Source organism: Oculina patagonica, chromosome 3, assembly GCF_052425735.1.
Source record: "Oculina patagonica isolate OP01 chromosome 3, crgOcupat, whole genome shotgun sequence".
NCBI lineage: Eukaryota > Metazoa > Cnidaria > Anthozoa > Scleractinia > Oculinidae > Oculina > Oculina patagonica.
This window is the reverse complement of record NC_135760.1, coordinates 13,766,627-13,785,366: the sequence shown is the minus strand read 5'-3', so window position 1 is coordinate 13,785,366 and position 18,740 is coordinate 13,766,627. Positions and strand designations below refer to the sequence as shown.

The 18,740-nt window shown below is 38.4% G+C and overlaps 2 protein-coding genes across 3 annotated transcripts in view; both read right to left on the bottom strand.

Moving 5' to 3' along the window:
- Window positions 1-18,740, bottom strand: part of LOC144646761 (SEC14-like protein 2) — a 137,833-nt gene that overhangs the window by 87,338 nt on the left and 31,755 nt on the right. The window contains exons 7-16 of one of the 2 annotated variants that reach the window (XM_078506445.1): window positions 18,440-18,534; window positions 18,180-18,255; window positions 16,612-16,631; window positions 16,347-16,407; window positions 16,171-16,254; window positions 15,692-15,798; window positions 15,034-15,188; window positions 13,920-14,010; window positions 13,683-13,755; window positions 13,455-13,567 (exon numbers count right to left, since the gene is read on the bottom strand). In XM_078506445.1, the coding sequence (XP_078362571.1) occupies window positions 13,467-13,567; window positions 13,683-13,755; window positions 13,920-14,010; window positions 15,034-15,188; window positions 15,692-15,798; window positions 16,171-16,254; window positions 16,347-16,407; window positions 16,612-16,631; window positions 18,180-18,255; window positions 18,440-18,534 (863 nt within the window). In that variant the 3' untranslated portion in view covers window positions 13,455-13,466. Of the gene's footprint in view, window positions 1-11,903; window positions 13,568-13,682; window positions 13,756-13,919; window positions 14,011-15,033; window positions 15,189-15,691; window positions 15,799-16,170; window positions 16,255-16,346; window positions 16,408-16,611; window positions 16,632-18,179; window positions 18,256-18,439; window positions 18,535-18,740 lie in introns of those variants that run through there. The other variant, XM_078506446.1, reaches the window with a different exon arrangement.
- On the bottom strand, window positions 1,350-9,540 carry LOC144646794 (uncharacterized). The gene is made up of 5 exons (XM_078506483.1): window positions 9,219-9,540; window positions 8,010-8,129; window positions 3,780-3,959; window positions 3,331-3,414; window positions 1,350-2,449 (listed from the first exon to the last, which is right to left on the bottom strand). The coding sequence occupies exons 1-5, from the start codon at window positions 9,237-9,239 to the stop codon at window positions 2,243-2,245; spliced, it is 612 nt and encodes a 203-aa protein (XP_078362609.1). The 5' UTR covers window positions 9,240-9,540; the 3' UTR covers window positions 1,350-2,242.

Here is an 18,740-nt window from a genome sequence, read left to right as displayed (position 1 = left end):
CCCCCCCCCCCCCCCCTGCGCTAAAAACTTGAGGGACACTCCTGTCATTCAGTACATTGGAGTCCCCTGGTAGGTGAGGCACCAGGGATACTCGAGGAGTCACCTGTTTGAAAATAGAGCAGTTTTCAATTGAGTGTCGTACAACCAAAGCTAAAGTAATTACTCTGGCCAATCACAAAGGACACAAACAACCCAGTGAACCAATCAAAACTCAAAGCAAATACATGGAGTTGGCACGAAGCGCGGGAAAACGTGTGTGAGCAAGTCGCGATTGGTTTTGGTTTTAGTTCTGATTGGCTGAGAAAGTGGCACGAGAGATTTAAGCCAATCACTAAGCGTAGTAATGCAAAACCAAAGCAAACGCAATTTACTTTCGACACTCAAGTGAAAACTGCTCTAATTCTTTCCACACTTTTTCCCAGCTCTTTTTCTGTACAGTAAACCCAACTGTCCACCCAGGCACCTACTATTTCCTTGGACACATGTAGAGATTTTGTGGCAGTAGCTCACCGAGGTCAGAGGTGCAAAAAATATTTTTGGGGGGAGAAGGGGTGGAGGATTTTCTCTAGCACTGGGTGACTTGCTCTAGGGTTTCTTGGGGGGGAGGGGATTTTAAGTTCTAGATGAACATTTTTTGATGCTTGATACAAGTAGCCTGTGTTGCAGGTATATAGGACTATACCGAGGTTTTGTGACACGTCCCGCTGCGACACAGGCTAGATGCAAGGTATTTTCTGGTGTTTGACATCATTTTATCTTCCCCCTGTTGCAAGAAAAGATACTACTGTGATGCATGTGTAAGAGCCATACTTGGAGGACATGGGTTACATAAAAGATGATTGTTCTAAATTGTCCATGAAGAAAGGGAGTTGACTGCTTGACCATGATGATAGGATACATCATAGAAATTGTCACCATTTTTTGTACAAATACTGGCTCATCAAATATGCAGTTGTTTGTAATACACTAAACACATAATTATAATAAATTGATAATTTAGCATTTTTAAAAAATATGTATATTATTTACATAGTTCACATATTTTACATCCAGATATACAAAACACACCATCACACAAGTGGAAAGAGACATATGCAAACAATGCGAAGGCCAAACAATAAACACTTTTGTGCTAAATATCTCAGGTTGTTACAGGCAAATTATAGTAACAAAAACACAAACATTGTAACTAAACAGGTTTAGAATAATGAAATTGCTTGGCATGTCCACAATAAAATGTGGTTAAGAGAAAGTATGTGAGCTTAAGCATACTTGATTGTACACACATTTGTTTCTAATGTACATGATTTGGGCTGCAAGCACACAATCAACTTCGTATCTTTTGTTAATTACCTTTTAGTTACTCAAAGTGATAGTCACTTTCAGTTTTATTACCAGTATTACATCTTAAAATCACCCGTTAATTTTCAATAACTTGTTAGCTTATGATGACAGCAAAAACCAAAGATCAGGGATGTCGCCAAGGGCTAATTTCATCACATTAAACAAAGACTAAGGTAAACTTTTAAAGCTGCCAAGGCAAGAAAAGCCAGCTTGGCTTGTTGATGAAACGTCTTAGTGTTTTCCCTGGCTACATCCCTGACAGATGCCAACAAAGATCATGCTTTAACTTTAGAAGTCAGTACTAAAAGAGAAGATTGAATACTCTTTCCTTTAAAGCAGTAAATAAGTAGTTTTTTCTTTCTTACAGCTTTGTACAAGCTTGCTGCACTAGGCAAGTAGGCAGTTGTGTTGCCTTTTGGTCATTTTTAAACTTTGACCAACCATAACTGTATTGCTAAAAGCAATGTCCATAGCCTCAATGTCCAATGTCCATAAGGGGGTGACTCCCATATGAAAGGGACAGGGATGCTCGTCATCTCACTTAGGGGTAAAAATTTCGGACTTTGGGTCTTGCTTAGGGTGTTCTGGACAAAATAGCAATATTTTTAACCATCAGGGTCTCGTTTAGGGTTGCACACAATAAATATACAAACATAAATCCTCTTTTTAGAATTTTGGTATCTTTTAGGGGTCTAAAATAGCTTGAGCCACGCCCAGATTGGTCTCTTTTAAAAATTTCCGGCGAGCATCCCTGTCCCTTAAATATGGGAGTCCCTCCCCGGGCCTCCTACGCAGACGTTATTAAGGCTTGTCATGCATTCCTGGGGGAGAAACGCATGACTAGCTCTAAGCACATCTGGAACAACATCAACAAAACAAAAGAGATTCCTTCTTGCTGTTATCTTGGATATGCTTGCTGTTGTTGAAACTGTTGCTGTTGCATTTGCAGTTGTTGTAGTTGTTGAATCTGTTGTTGAAGCTGTTGCTGCTGCATCTGTTGTTGCTGCTGTGCACCCCCACCTCCAAGGTCTATTGTAAAGCAAATGCAGTTGATGGAGTCACACTCCGGCATGGCACAATTGCAAGCACAGTTGCAATCCCCAAACTGAAATTAAAAAATGCAAATTAACTTGTTAACAAATGACTAAGTTGACAGGGATCACAAAAGAAAACTGACTGAACTTAATAACTAACAGAGCTGCAACAACATAACTACAGCTGGTAGATGATACCAGAGGTCATACAGAGTTTTGCATGCACGTTACTAATGCTAGTTTCCCAAACAAATTTAATTTCACCAATTTATCAGGCAGTGAAATCCTGTTAATCTCTCGCTGACATCAAACACTACTTGTACATGTATTAGTGGGGTGACCATATTAATGAAATGGTTATGGACTATTTCTTTCTTAATGAAGATGAATTGTTCAACAATGACACAAGCATGGGACAAAGAGAAAATCGGAGTCCCCAAAGGGAATCAAACCCATGGCCTCCCAGATACCAGTTGGGAGGCCATGGGCTCGATTCCCGTCGAGGACTCAGATTTTTTCTTTGTCCCATGCTAGTGTCATTGTTAAACAATAATAATTCATCTTCATTACTTCTCAATGAGCTTAAAATTTACCATCTTTATTATTTTACTGTTTCTTTCTTTTGGACAAAAGACAATGCCTTGATAAGAGGGGGGCAAGGGACAGGAGGGTAAATCTTCCTCCTCCCTACATTTTTTTGCTTGCTTTTTCCCTCCTCCCTACTTTTTGAGCCAATTTCTCACACCTCCCTACATTTGTGTGCCAACTTCCACTCCTCCTTACATTTTTTCGCCTCAATTTTTCCCTTCTTCCTACTTTTTTGGACCATTTTTCCCCTCTACCTATTCTGTTTCTCTCCCATCGACAACTAGAAGGTAAAAAAGCATGATTCTACTGCAAAAAAATATAATCCACAACAATTCACATGGTGATTGTGACTATAATGACATACCGCACACTCTGGGCCGTTGCAGTCTTGACACATTGCTCCACCTGGCTCAGCATTCATGCAACAACAGAAAGTGTCATCGCACCACTAGAAAAAAACATTCAAAAACAATGTTCAATTCCTTGTCTAACATTACATACTGGGTATAAGTTTTGAAAAAGATTGGGAGATAGCCTGTGTACAGCTGCCCAGGTTGCTACAAAAACAGTTTTCACTTCCACACACCAAATAAACAACCTTGATAACCTTTTTATTGTTATGACATACACTGTCTGTATTGCACAAGTGTACCCAACGTTTACTACTGGCACCCCTCATGGGTGTTATGGGTTAGAAGTTTAACGGCAAACACTGACCTAATAGTATTTACCCATGTAGCAATCTCACTGGACCTACAAACACAGCTAGAAAACAACAAAAACTGATCATGATTATAACTCCAAGTTGTTTACCTGTTTCGTGGGACACATGCAGTCCAAACAAGACTTTTTACTTGGTGTAGAACAGTCACACATTTCAGCCATTGAAACAAAGCAGGCAGTAAGACAGCATCTCTCGGCTTCATTATCATTTGCACAACATCCACAACACAACTCTGATATCCATGCTGGACATATGCTTACTCCTTGTGACTGTCGATTTAAATACACATCAATAATTAATTAATTAATTATGGTAATAGGACTGGTGGAGTCCAATTTGGTCTGTAATCATACAAGTGATTAACAAAATCGGACGACCACGAAGCAGTAGTCCAATTTGTTTAATCACAAGTATGATTAAAGACTGAATTGGACGACACAAAGTTCTGTTACCAATTAATCAAAACTGTGACAAAATTTGAGAAACAAACAAACTTTACCAACGAAATGGTTAAAAGTCTTGTAAAGAATGAAATACATAACAGTTTACTTTAAAAAATCCACAACAGCGTGTGCAAAATGATGAATACTGTCCAATTAAACAGGTATGGCGCTTTCACTGTCCTATAACACAGTCAAATTACAAGCATGACGCTTACACTGTCCTATTAGTGCTCAAATCAGGTTGCTGATAACCAATCACGGTCGAGAATTTTGTTACAGTTTTGATTAATTCATTAATTAATTATTAATCCTTAAGAAAGTATGATGACTTTCCTTAGAGGTCAAAATAATGTTAATGTGGCCGTTGAAGTGAACATGGGAGTTATCAGTGCCAAACTACCATAAAGACTCGTGTATAAGCCGCACTCATAGATAAGCCGCACCCCCAACTTTGAAGCTTGATTTTGAGAAAAAAATAAAAACTTAAAAACTTAAAATCCCAATACCTTTTAAAAAGGATGCTCTTTTGATGATATATTGTCTTTATTGCTAAAGTCCAATGTGGAAAATGATGAAATTTGACTGGAAATGACAGGCACAACAGATAGAGAACGATACAACAACAACAATTTATTGAGGTATTTCCATAAAAATACATGGCATTACCTACTTACACTTGAGAAATTACAAGTAGTATCAGAAATAAAAAAAAACAAAACAAAAAAAAAAAAAAATGCGATTTTATCATTTGGAAAATAAAGTTTCATGTCTAAGAGACATAGCTTGAAAAACAAAAGCAGCAGTTGATCGACAAACAGCAGGATCAATGCTGTTACAAAGAAATAAAGATTTTGCATTAATATCAAACTCGTTAAAAATACTATATTTGGCGGTTATTTCATTAAAGAACTTTAAACGTATGTTCTCGTATAGCTTGCATGAAAATAAGAAATGCATTTCGTTTTCAATTTCATCCGAATGGCAGAAAGAACAGATTCTCAAATTAATAGGAGTCTTGGGTATTGTGTGTCTACCAGTTTCGATACGTAATTTGTGATTCCCAAGTCGAAATTTGCTAATGGCAGTTCTGTGGTGAGGATTGTTGATTGCGTCCAGAAAACTAGATTTTTTGGTATCTTTTTTAAATGAATGATAAAATTGTAATTTTCTGTTTGTGCTAATTAGTTTTAGTTGATGAGCTATTAACGCTTTGCTAATGTTTTGCTTAATGTAAGAAGTAAAGAGTTTTCCGTTGTTTTCATTTAATATTAAAGAGCTCGAGTTGTATTTATTGCATAACTGATTAATTTTAAGCATTAGACCTGTCTTGGTTTTATCAGCCATCTCCTTAGAAAGCTGTAGACATTGCTTAGCGATGTTATTTTCTGGTAAGCTCTGAAGATGAATCCAAAATTTTACTATGGAGGTTTCGATGGCTAATTTTAGAGGAAGCCTTCCAAGTTCATTTCTGGTTGCAACATTTGGGCATTGTTTATTCACTCCTAAGAATTGTTTGCAAAAATATATGTGTGTTTTTTCGATGTCATCTTTCTCCCAATTGTTGAAATCATCTTTATCGTAGATACCCCAAACTTCTGAGCCGTACAGTAAAATAGGAAGAAAGAGAGAATCAAAGAGTTTATTAGTGACACTAAGGGACAATTTTGAAAAATCCAAGTAACGGCGAGTAGCAAAGATGGATCTTCTTGTTTTATCTTTTAAGTTTGATTTACAGTCTCTAAAGCTTCTGTTTGCTTCCGTTTGCTTAGTAACCACACAGTCACTTAAAGAGAGAAGTCTGGGCTCGAGTCACGTTCGTCACGTTCGATCGGTCCTGTAAACAACATGGAAAAGTAAGTTCGATTTCTAACCATTTCAGCTGTGTGTTGATAAAAACTTGTTGCTCAATGGGAGTTTAGCAAATAGGCAGCTTTGTGGAGGAATGGAGATTCCATGTCAGCTCAAGTTTTGCTGCTCAATAGAGGTGCAAATAAATCCTTTGAAATAACGGCTGCTTTATAGCTTTTAGGGGCGAGACTTTTTTACCAAAAGCAATGATCGACAGCAGCAGGTTTCAATATGTTAAATATTATTTACTTAATGTTTTTAGTGCTTTTTCTGACCCTAGCCTAGGCAATTTACACCCCTCAAAACCAATTGTCTCGTAGATAAGCCGCACCCACGATTTTGAGCCCAAAATTTCAGCAAAAAAGTGCGGCTTATACACGAGTTTTTACGGTAGGTCTCAATATTACTGTTTGGTCGTGACATCTTATTTATAATGGTTCCCTACTCCAACTGCAGTGATTGTGCCTTCAAAATATTATTCTCCAGTAGAGGTAGTGTTTTTACTAATCTAAATGTGGCTTATCATGCCAGTACTAACTCTGGTTTCTACAGCATAAAGGGACTTTCAGTATTGACACACCCTCCTGGATAGGATAATTTATTGCTCATTACATGTAAATTTCTACATGATAAATATTGATTATCGATTAATTATTATTTATTAGCAAAAGCCCTTGTTGCACTGCATTTTCATCATGTTGCCCCAAAAAAATCACTGGAACCCATTTATACAACTACAGTCGAAGCTCTCGTAAGCGGACACCCTCGGGACGCGAAAAAAGTGTCCGTAACTGGAGCTAGCCACTTACGAGAATGGTTCTTGTAAGCGACCACTAGAGGTGTAGGGGAAAGATGGCCGCTTACGGGAACTTGCCAAGCTAACAATAACCGGAAGGACGTGGATGACGACAAAACAAACACTAAAATATGGTTCTGTAATTACTGTAAAATCACTGTGACGAAAGGCGATATGAATTTGATTTACTAAAACAAGATACAGAGGTAGTTATTACGATTTTCTTTGGGGTGTCCGCTTACGGGAGCTTAAAAACAAAGAAAAAGTGTAAGTCGTAATCTCTGAAAGTGTCCATGGCCGCTTACGGGAATGTCCGCTTATGAGAATGTAAAAATACAGAGTTTGTATGGGAGTTAAAACGGGGTTTCAGACAAGGCGACTGTAAGTAGAGCTGTTCGCTTACGAGAGTGTCCGTTAAGAGAGCTTCGACTGTAGGTGGAAAGAGTCATAGAACGAGTTTAGTGTCTTTCTCAAGAACATAACACAGCAATGGATTCCAGCCAGCACTTGAACCTGGACCATTTCTAGAGGGGCTTGAAGGGGTGAAATGGCAATTGGGATTTGGGCAAATTTTCACTGGGAAAATGGGATTTGAGTCACTGGGACTGGAAATCACAAACAGATATGCTGATGTCTGATCTCATCCCATGACTCAGATTGTCAAGCGAATTGAGCTTTGGGAAATGCGCTATACAAGAACCATTACATTACATGAATACTCAAAACTCCTTGTTTCTTTGTAATGGCTTTTATTTGTCAAAATGCCTGTTTGTGCAGCTCCATTTTGAACAAAGAGAACTCCAAGAAATACAAAAAACAAGGAGTTTTTACTATTAAATATTCCCGCCAAACTTCAGGCTGAGCTCTTTGACGTCATGCATACATTACCAGCTCCAAGATGGCGGCATTCAGTTGTTGAGTTTTGGAAAAGATTTCATAGGGTTATAGCGCACATTGGAGGCTGAAAGTTTGGTAAATAACATATCTTTGTGTAAACTTTTTATTGGCGTAAAGAAAATAAATGCCCATTCTAGAGTGAACTTCTCCTTTAAACAATAAAACTGGGATTGGGATTTGGAAAATCGGGAAAATAATAGGCTGGGAAATGGGATTGGGCAAAATTTGGGCTGGAAAATGGGACTTTATACCACCTCCCCCCTTTTCAGGACTGCTCCTCAGAGTACTATCCAACATTCTACTAGGCCACCACTTCTTCTGCTAACAGAACTAACCTTCAAACACTGCCTGATTATAAGAGCAATGATCACAAGAGCAATGTATGATCCAACAACTATCATGACAATAGCAGCTGTCGACAATGCCGGGTCACTGTCATTTGGATCTGGAGGCGGCTGTAAGATATGAAGTAAATATCAATACCTATCATTGTGGGAAAAAATAAATACCTTTTTTGTTAATCAAAAAACAGCCCAAGCATGACACAATGAGGATGTCATGTTGCTGGTTACAGATTCTCTATACTGGCTAATGAGTACAGGGGTGGATCAAGAAAATTCAGAAGTTGGGCAGGCATGATCATTTCAGCAAGGCAGCAACTTTTCCCCATACCCGCAACAAACTCTCAAAAGATGGTTGGTTACATTTTTTTAAACAAATCCAAGGAAAAAGGGGGGGGGGACACAGCCCCATTGGCCCCCTGCTAAGTCCACCCATAGAGTAACATGTTTGTCAGTCTGGGGGTATGTCTCCTTTAACTAGTATGTCAAGTACACTTTAAATGATGAGTTTCTCCAAAGATTGGACATCTGTAGTACACCCGAATAAAATGAACACTATTCACCATTTTTGGCATAATTTAGAAATACAGTCTGTGGTAGTCTATGATAAAAATATTAAAATCTGACAACCTTCAACAAGCTAAATGCCTTTTTTGAGAGTTTGGCGGTACATGGTGAAATTTAAATCTTCTAAAGTCTTCTAAAATCTTCTCCGTCTGGTAACATTTTCTGCAACTTCTAAAGTTCGCCAATTGCAGAATACCCCGCAAATGAGATTCATCTTATTGAATAACAATAGTTCCTATTGTTCCTTGCCTCGTTCTTCAAAGAGTTCCGACTCGGTGAATCTCATTTGCGGGGTATTCTGCAATTTAGCCTAAAGGTCAAAGGTTTTTGTCAATCCGTAATTTTCGGGTGATTCGAGCTAGATCTCCGATCGTGATCCCACAACAAAAGTTAGCTAATGTCTTTCGTTTCGTTGGTAACCCACGAGCAGTCTATTGTGCAAGGTAAAGATAAGGATAATCCTAACAATATTGAAGCGTTAAGCCCTGAGCTAACCCTAGCTAAGCCCTAACACATTCGCGCGGACTGCTACAAAAAAATAAAGAAGCTGGAATTTTCCCCAAGTGGATTGCAAAATGAATGCAAAAGAAGCGACGGCTGCTATTGTAAACAATGTCTTCGTAAGTAGGTACTTACCCGAGTTGTTGGAACAACCATGGTAGACCTCTTCTGTGCTTTTGTCTTTGTATTTAGGGTTTAGTTAACAAACGAACATAAACCATATTTCCTCATAAGCTTAAATTGCTTTCAACTTCCGTTGATCCCGTTCCACAAAAGCAAAATTGTTATCAGTTGTTGTTTTGCAAAGAACCCCCGACAGTCGAGATCACAAGCACATCTTGCGGGCGAAATGCGGGATTTTGTCTTGGCAGAATAGATTACTATTCACCAAATACCACTGTACAAATTTAAGTCCCACAGCTAAAACAAAACTATTTTTTCCGTAAACGACTGCCAAACTAACTCTGCAAAACAAATATTCTCAAGGCGCGCGCTTGGTCCCAGTTCTCTATCGTCTTGCCTCGTTCCCGCGCCCCTCTCGCGGCTTTGCATGCATGCAGGATGCGGGGATGCACCTTCCCGATTTCTTCGCAACTAACAACTATCCCAGTAAAAGATGCTCTTTGATTGGCTCATTTTAGCAAAAATCCCATTCCAAGTTTCGAATGGCATGTCGCATGCAGCGAAACGTAACCAACATTTTCTTGCATTGCAGGTTGCAAAAATGGGATGTTACAGGTGAATTTTTTGGCAACAGCAATGCAACTTTTGTTACTTTAAGTAGAAAGGAGAATTGCATTGTGTAACATGGTCGTAATATAAGACCAAATGTTTCGTGACTTTTTTAAATCGCAAAATGAATGATGTCATTAAAAAGAAAGTGGTTTATTTAATAAAACTAGTAATAATCAGAGATCAGGGGAGTGCGTTCGACCCAAGATAGGTACATAAGGCTAGCAAACGTAATCCGAGTTACACGACTGTTTATATCGTCATACAAATTTAAAACTACCGCGCGTGCAACATCAGTAAAGCGCGCATCCAACATCACTTGAAACTATCAGAGAAACAATCTCAATCCAATAGTGCACGAGGCAGCACTGCAATTTTTTTTACTACTGTTAAAAGGAGGACTGCAGAAACGTTTATTTTTCAGCACAACTTACAGGGCAAACTTGAAAACGCAAACCGAAGAAGATTGTTCGAACGAATCAACCTCGTTCCCAGGGTCTCTCGCAAATAAAAATTGCGACGTCATTAATTAGCCAACCTGCCACATACCAAGATACAGTGGAACCCCGATACAACGATCTTCGATATAACGATATTCCCGATATAACGATGAATATGTTATGTCCCGGCAATAGTAAAATGTATGGGATGGAACCCCGATATAACGATTCCTCGATATAACAATATAATTTTACTGCCCCCTTGGCATATCGTTATATCGGGGTTCCACTGTACATAGAACGAAACATAAACGACTTTCACTGGACAGCCACGGGACCACACGCCCCCACAAGATTAGGATTTTTTCTCCTACCATCGAACGCAAAAATTGTTTACAGCGGCAGCGTAGCGGTATCGGCTTAATTGAATTGTTTTTGCGCGCGGTGTCTTTGCGGCTTAATGTCATTGTTGATGTTGATGTTGATCCCGATCCCAAGGCTGTGATCCCTGATCCCATATACCTGGTTACGACCCTGAGAAGTGCTAAACAAACTTTATAAAGTCGCGAAAATCAGATTACAGTGAATATCATAAAACCGTGAACACTTTTATTGATCTTGGATACGAAAATTGTTGCAGAAAATCATCGAATGATAGCTCAAAATGGCGGAAAATGTTAAAACATGGACAGTGATGGAGTCAAGGGTTTTTTGCACAGTTTGACAACTAGTTTCTCTTATTTTTCTTTCTAAGTATAATTTAAGTGGTCACGGTTTTCGTATTTTCACTGTAAGTGTCGCCATATGTATCTCTTCCTTTATTAAATCGCAAAACTTGCGACCATATTTTAACAACAAAGGAGTTTTCTGCAAAATCCTTGCACTAAAAAAAGCCAAACTAGGATCAGGAGTAGAGAATCAATAATGTCAATCTGAAAAAACGCTCTTTTAACCAGTAATGCAAGATATTCCATTCGGAAAGTTAGCCCTCACTGAAAGCCAAAGAAATGGTTTAATATTCTCTACTTAGAATTACCTGACATGACATTTTTGGCAGAACTACAGGTAAGAGTAAAATCAAAAGTTGACGCAGGGTAAGGATCGGTGAGAAAGTCCCTTCATGTTCTCACTCCCCTCCCCCACTTTTTTGCGCCGTTCCCCGTTTTTTTTTTTTTTCGGGGTGGTAGCCTGCGTAGCTGGCGGGAGTCGAGTGCAAGTGCTTGCTTCGAGCCGGCGAAACCCGCGTGCGTGAGCGGCGCAGCCGCGAGCGAGTGAAATTCCCGCCTGCCACATTATTTGGGGGTTTTGCTTGCCGCCCACTTTTATCGCCTTTGATGATCTAATTATATAAGCCAATCAGAGAGTGAGGTGTAATACGAAACTCTTCTTCGCGGCTCCGCGGTTCCCTCTCTTTGCCGTTCGCCGGCCCGTCTCAAAGCAAGCACTCGCACTCGAATCCCGCGAGCTACGCAGGCTATCGGGGTGGGGGAAGAGGTTTTCGCTTAACCCCGATGTATGGGGGAAAGTGGGTTCTGTTTACTGTTCGTAGACAAACCTTATGGGGCTAATCAAAGCAAGATCGGTTGGGCGCTCGGGAAAAGAGTTGGCCAAAACAACAAGAAACAAGCAAAACTAAAACACTATAACCTCGTTTTATTACATTTATTGTTGTGCTATTTGAAAGTTCAACACCAATAACTGAACACTACAAATACATATTAATGAATAAATAAACATATAAATAAATACTGTACATTAAATTTTACAAGTAGATCTCACCAATAAATAATTCAATAAATAAATAAATACTCTACATTAAGTTGATGGTTTTCGTAAGTGAATAAGACCTAACAACTGATCCAATTTCTTAATTCATTTGTCATTCACTTCTGAAAATTATGTCAATATTCTTGACTCTCAAACAACAAATAAATTGATGAATGAATAAATAAATAATTAAAACTTGATAACCTCCAAGTATAACAAGTGATTTCCGTCTGTTTTATTAAAATACATTTACCGTATCTTCTCAATTAAATGCCCCCGGCGTTTATTTCAAACTTGGCTCCATGGATCCGGCGTTTATTTGAATGGTGCAGTTTATTCGAGCAAAATGCTTATTAAACAATGGCTTTAAATCATTATTTGTGACATGAATGTATGTTACCATCATACCTAAAGCATATTACACCTCGAATAAATACCTGAAAGGCTTACTTACCACTCTACCTGGGAGACCCGGCGTTTATTCGGGGCCCGGCGTTTAATCGAGAAAATACGGTAGTTTAAATTGATACATCAAACCGAGTAACCTTTATGACTTTATAGTCCATAAAAGGTTTTTGTTTTGGTATTTTTGTACAAATCGTTACACGTTACAAAATCCGAGAATTTTATCGCTTGAAGAAAACTACACGGATAAGAACACCTGTTTAAAATCCACTCCATTAAAATTTTTTAACTGAAACATACTAACTTTAACAAAAGCCAGGCTCTCAGACTGTGGGGAAAACAAGTGAAGTTTTCCCGTTTCCCTCCGTATTGCTTGCCGAATTGCAGTCACCTCGTTCCAAGTTACTCCGTTCCAACTTACGGTCAGATTGTTTCACAAAATACACATCGTTCCACCTATAATAGTCACTTCGTTCCATCGAAAAGTCAAATCGTTATATTCATAAAATAAAGAGAATGAACATTATTGAAAACATTACTGCTCGATGTTTTTCAATTTTTTTTATGAATGCAAAGTACCGAGGTGAAATTCTTTATAACTATTTTGACCGTCTTTTATATGAAACTTTTTCCTTGTGAAACGATCGAACTATTCGGTGGAACGAAGTGACTATTTTGTGGAACGATCTGAGCGTAAGTTGGAACCTGCCTGCCGTAATAGCAAAGCGCGCGATTGACGTCACGACTCAGACAAACAAACCGAAATGGCGGACGATTTTCCTAAAACACTTTCTAAAGCAGCCGGTATCCCGAAAACAATCTTATAAAACGAAAACTTCGCCTAGATTCCTAAACTTTTATTCGCTCAACGTTTCGACCATGATTATGCTTCTATTTCTCTCAGAACACGCTGATGTTTTTTGCGCCTTGTGGCGGTTTACATATTCATTTGCATTCTATTTTTAGACCGGCCTCGCGCGCTTCGCTATTCAAGCATTTGGTGAACAATCTGAGAGCCTGGTACAACTTTTTTTTTGAATCACCTCTCGACCGAGTTATCTGTTGATGTAGAGATTTCCACATTGTAGAAAATTTTTTTGTTTCTTGTCCAACTGTATGAATTATCAAAACGAAGAATATCTGGAGAGGCAAAGGTGAAACTGGTTAGATGTTGAATTTGCATCCGATTTTTTTTTTTTAATTTATGAAGATTTAGAAACAAAATTATTATTCGGAAGTGAAAAATTGTACTTACAAATGCCGGGTTTTTCGCAGAGAATGGATCCTTCTTCGGGAACCATGTGGCAATTTCGTCTCTCCGTTGGAATCTAATGAAGAAATACGTACACCAATTTTTCATCAAAACCAAGCTTTGTCTTAGCCTATCAGGGGCTGCTAAAAAATGAGACCGATTTTGGCGCTAAAATAGTTTTTCGTTGTGGGTTTTACTAGAAAACCGCTGGAGAGAGAGATTAGGAAGGCAAATTAATACCATTTCTTCCAAAACTTTGGAACTTCTCTTGTCTTTCTCAATGAAAAAAACACCAAATCCAATATCATGGTCCAGGGACCTGTACTGCCAACTACAAGGCAAAGAGAAAATAAAATTCAATAATTAGAGATGGGAATTTTATCAGCATTGTTCTAAAGACCAGACTAGGTTCGGGTAACAGTTTCAAACTGAAGCACGATTTTGAGGAGATAGGAAACCAAATGGTAGAACTATAAACAGAAGAGCTACAGTACTAGAAAATGCAAATGGCTTGTGGACCCGGACGGATTATTTTCGCCTGTCTTTTTTTCAGCGGTGAAACAAGAACCAAAAAAAACTGGATGTTTTCACTGGCTAGGATGGAAATAGATACACTTTCTCAAAGTCCGTTTTATGTATTACCTTAAGGTTACTATTTTTAGCGACTACTAATTTTAGCGTTTTTTTTTCTGAGCAAGATTTAGCGACTATTAAATTTAGCGATTTTCCAAAAATTAAAAAAAAACACTTTTAATACAAGGCTAAAATGGAAATAAATGTTCAGCAATAGAACAAAGTCACTTGAAATTGAACGAACATTGTCAGAAAGGAACAGAAAGAACAACGTGAATTGCAAATGTTAAAAAATGGTCCTCAGGGAAATTAGTAATTCTCCACGATGACGGCGATCCCAGCTCTCTCTCAAACCTTCTTATAATTGTTGCCCGACCTTTTAATTAAATTTCACCGAGACAAATTTTAGCGAGTACTAAATTTAGCGATTTTAGCCTAACTCGCTAAAATCGCTAAAATAAGTAGCCGCTAACAATAGTAACCGGTATTAGCTCATAACAGTCGACTTGTGACAAGCCCAGGAAATTGTCTGCAAAACGACCTCTTTTACCCTCAAATAGTCGATATGCATCGTACGGACCGTCGATAAGCTCGCGTACGAACCTTCTCCGCTCACCACAAATCTTTTTCGAGAGCCGTGATGGTGTTTCGTCTAACGAAGTGGGCCAAAACTACGGCCTGTTTAGCAGTCTAGGATGCACATGGATTTCAACATGATTAACTCAGCAAATTGCAGCTTAAAGTTTGTATTCATTAGGATTCATTTTCATGCACAGCATACCTGAGCACACTGCCAGGCGAATCAACTTCAAAGTTCAGTTTAAGCGCAGTTCCTCGCTTGACACATCCAACTTGATAACTTTCTTCTTTCAAACTGTCAGCCTTGTCATTTTCTTTACCGTAATAAAACGCCGGCACATCACCCCCATAACAAATCTTGAAATAAGACGAAAAGTATGTTAGTTAGCAAACTAAAAAGGAGTCACACGAAACGATTTCAAAGGACAGTCTTACAAAGCTCTCAATGCAACATATAGTTGCAGCAACCTGCATGTTACACGGGACGACGTTTTACATAACACAAAGCAACTCCGGCCAACAAACTTCACAAACAACAAACGCAAGTAGACGGAAGTTGAAAACTTGCGTCTCCGTTTGGCCAGGACTTGCGCGCACTTGCGTTGACTTGCGTTCATTTTGGTCGACCATCCATCGCAAGTAAATGCATTTTTTCAGTTTACTTCAAATACTGAATTGCACCTCGTAGCATTTTAAATGACTTTTTGCAAACTTGCGGCCACCCGCAAGTTTAACTTGCGTACAGACTTGCGTTACTGTTGTCCACTTGCGTTACTGTCCACGGTGTTGTCACACGAGATGATTTCTAACAGCATTTAGGTTACGTTACACAAATAGATTTTATTAAAATAAATGTATACCTTTGATCTGCAGAGAGGGTCCCCATCAGGATCTCGGCAGCTACCTCCATAGTACTCTGGCAAGTTCTCTTCATCGATATATTCCAGAAGCTCTGTTTTCCAATCTCCTAAAAAGAATAACAAAATATGAAGGTATGAATATAGAGAGACAGGTAAACAGACAGAAAGATAGACAGTCAGTCAGTCAGTCAGACAGACAGACAGACAGACAGACAGTAAGACAGACGAACGGACAGACGGACAGACGGACAGGCAGACAGACAGGCAAGCAGACAGAGAAAGACAGACAGACAGACAGACAGACAGGCAGAGGCAGGTAGACAGACAGACAAACAGACAAGTAGACAGACAGACAGACCAACTGACAGGCACACAAACAGACAGACAAACAGACAGACAGACAGACGAGCAGGTAGACAGACAGGCAGACAGACAGACAGACAGACAGACAGACAGACTAACCTGCTTGTAAGTCATACCTCCCAGTATTTTTACTTTGTTTCTTGTAACTTCACTTAGAAATGGTTTCACTAAAGCATATGCTATAGGAAATATCTTGGGAGCTGCAATGGAATGATGGATGAATGAGGAAAAAGAAAATATTGATCTATTAAATAACTTATTTACAGTTCAAGAAAAAAAGAGGTTAACAAACCTTTTATCACTAAAATATTTTTCATTACTTCAGGAAAGTTATCTTCATAAAATGATGTGACCTGTGGAAAAAAATCAATTGCCTCTAAGAGTAATCTTATTTTTTTAAATCACAAATTTTATTAGTAAAGAAACGTTTACAAAGTTTTTAGAATAACATCTCAAGAAGGTGAAATATTGAATTGGCAGTATTGTCCCCTCAAAAAGAGAATGGTTTATCCCTTAGTTCAGAGATTTCTTAAAAATATTGATAATTAAAAACTTACAGTGTTAAACACCATGACACCTGAAATAAAAGCAAAATATAAACAGCATAAGAAGACATGAAATTAGGTTATTCAATCTAGTGAAAATACTACTGGTTAGCACGCTGGACTCTGAATCATCAATGTTTGGGGTCCGAGCCCAAGCCAGGACAATTGCGTTGTGTTCTTGGGCACAAAACTTAACTCTCATATACTACCATTTTCGAGCGACCGTGAAAAGCAAACTTTTTTCTGCGTTTTCTCACGTGTAAAACATTCAAGTTTGTCTAGATAAACTGTCGCGTTTTACAAGTAAGCATTTAACGTTGTTTAACGTAAAAAATACTCTCAAAATAAAAATAAATAAATAAACAATCGCTGATCGCTGTCACAACAATTGCCAGAAATGTAGAGCCGCCCTTTTCTGTCGACATTCATTGAAGAAATATAAAAAGTCGATGCAAAAGTTTTCAAAACCATTGTTTCATGTGCAGAAACACACCGACGGAGCTGTCAAACTTGACATGTTGACGCTCCAAACGTTAATTGGTTCAGTTGAAAAACGCGACGGTTTGTCTTAGTAGTCAAACTTGAATGTTTTACCTTTGGAAAATTGGGAAGAGCGTGGGAACGCGTTTAAAGTTACTAATCCGCGTGAACAATTATCGACAATTAGGCCAACTACAAACTGGGCTGGTTTCTCCTCTCTGGCCTTTAAATGCAGAGATTTTTTTGTGTCAATTTTTTTTTAATCCAGCTTCAAAGGATTTTTCTGTTTTTGATCCCAGATTAAGTTTGTATTTTGTATTTTTTTCTTATATTGTACCTGCACATAACACAACTTTTGCTGTTGTATTTCTCAATAGACTGTTAACAGTCCCCTATTTTTCCATGAAGTCGTAGAGATCGATCGTTCAGTCCGACGGGCCGCCATCTTGGTTTACGAACGCGAGCGAAAACTGGGGAGAGTGCAAAAATCCCGTGGGTGGCGGGGCGGGATGTTCGCAGCGTGGAGGTTTGCACTCTCCCCAGTTTTCGCTCGCATTCGTAAACCAAGATGGCGGCCCGTCGGACTGAACGATCGATCTCTACGACTTCACGGAAAAATAGGGGACTGTTAACAGTCTAATTTCTCAAGTAATCTATACGCTAGTGTAAATCTTGCCCCATTTCTTAAATGTTGTTTTTAATGCATAACAGACATAACAGTATATCACGAAAATGAATAAATGAGGTATTGATCGCTTTTAAGAGCCACTGAGTTGATGTAATAACACCCATATCTAATCAAACCAAATAAAAACGATCGATGAAAATAGGTGGTAATCGATGATAATCAATGAAAAACGATGAAAATCGATGACAGTCGATGAAAATCGATGAAATTAAAAGTCACAAAATTTTCCGTCATCGATTGGTCATCGATTTCCAATATCAATCGATTAATTGGCATCGATTATAATCGATTGGTATCGATTACCATCGATTATCGGTTTCATCGATTGGTCAGGCCGGGAATTATGGTGTTACCTGAGTCTCCAGGCTGTTTTGTTCACTTGACATTTATTAACTACTTCTTGTTTACAAACCTGGTCTCCAAAGATGCTTCAATCCCAGTCCTTCCATATCCATCACCATCACAATCTGGTCGATTCGTTTACCAAGCTGAATACATAGAACGGTTGAACAATAAGATTACTTTCTACTTCTTAAAAAAATAAATATTATATATTTTCCATACCAGGCCAGCTGCCAAAGAATTATTTTATTAACAGTTCTGGGATACAGGGGTGGGGGGGGGGGAATAAATAAACTGTAGATCTAGATGTTTATCATTATGTTATTATACCTTTGCTGATTGCTGTCTGCCCAAGAACATTCCATATTCACCTAAGTAAGCCTTGAATCTTACAATTTCCTCTTTCTTCACAGATGACAGCAATCCTAATTGATATAAAATATTTTGAATTAAGTTTCAATTACACAATCCTGCACTCCTTCATTTGAAAAATAACATTATTTAACAATTAAAACAAGATTGAAATTTTTCATTATGGTAAATGAAATAAAGGAACAAAAGAAAAAAGAAATAATATAGAGTTTGAATATTTTTCTTGAAATTCATTTAAAACTACAACACATAATTTTCC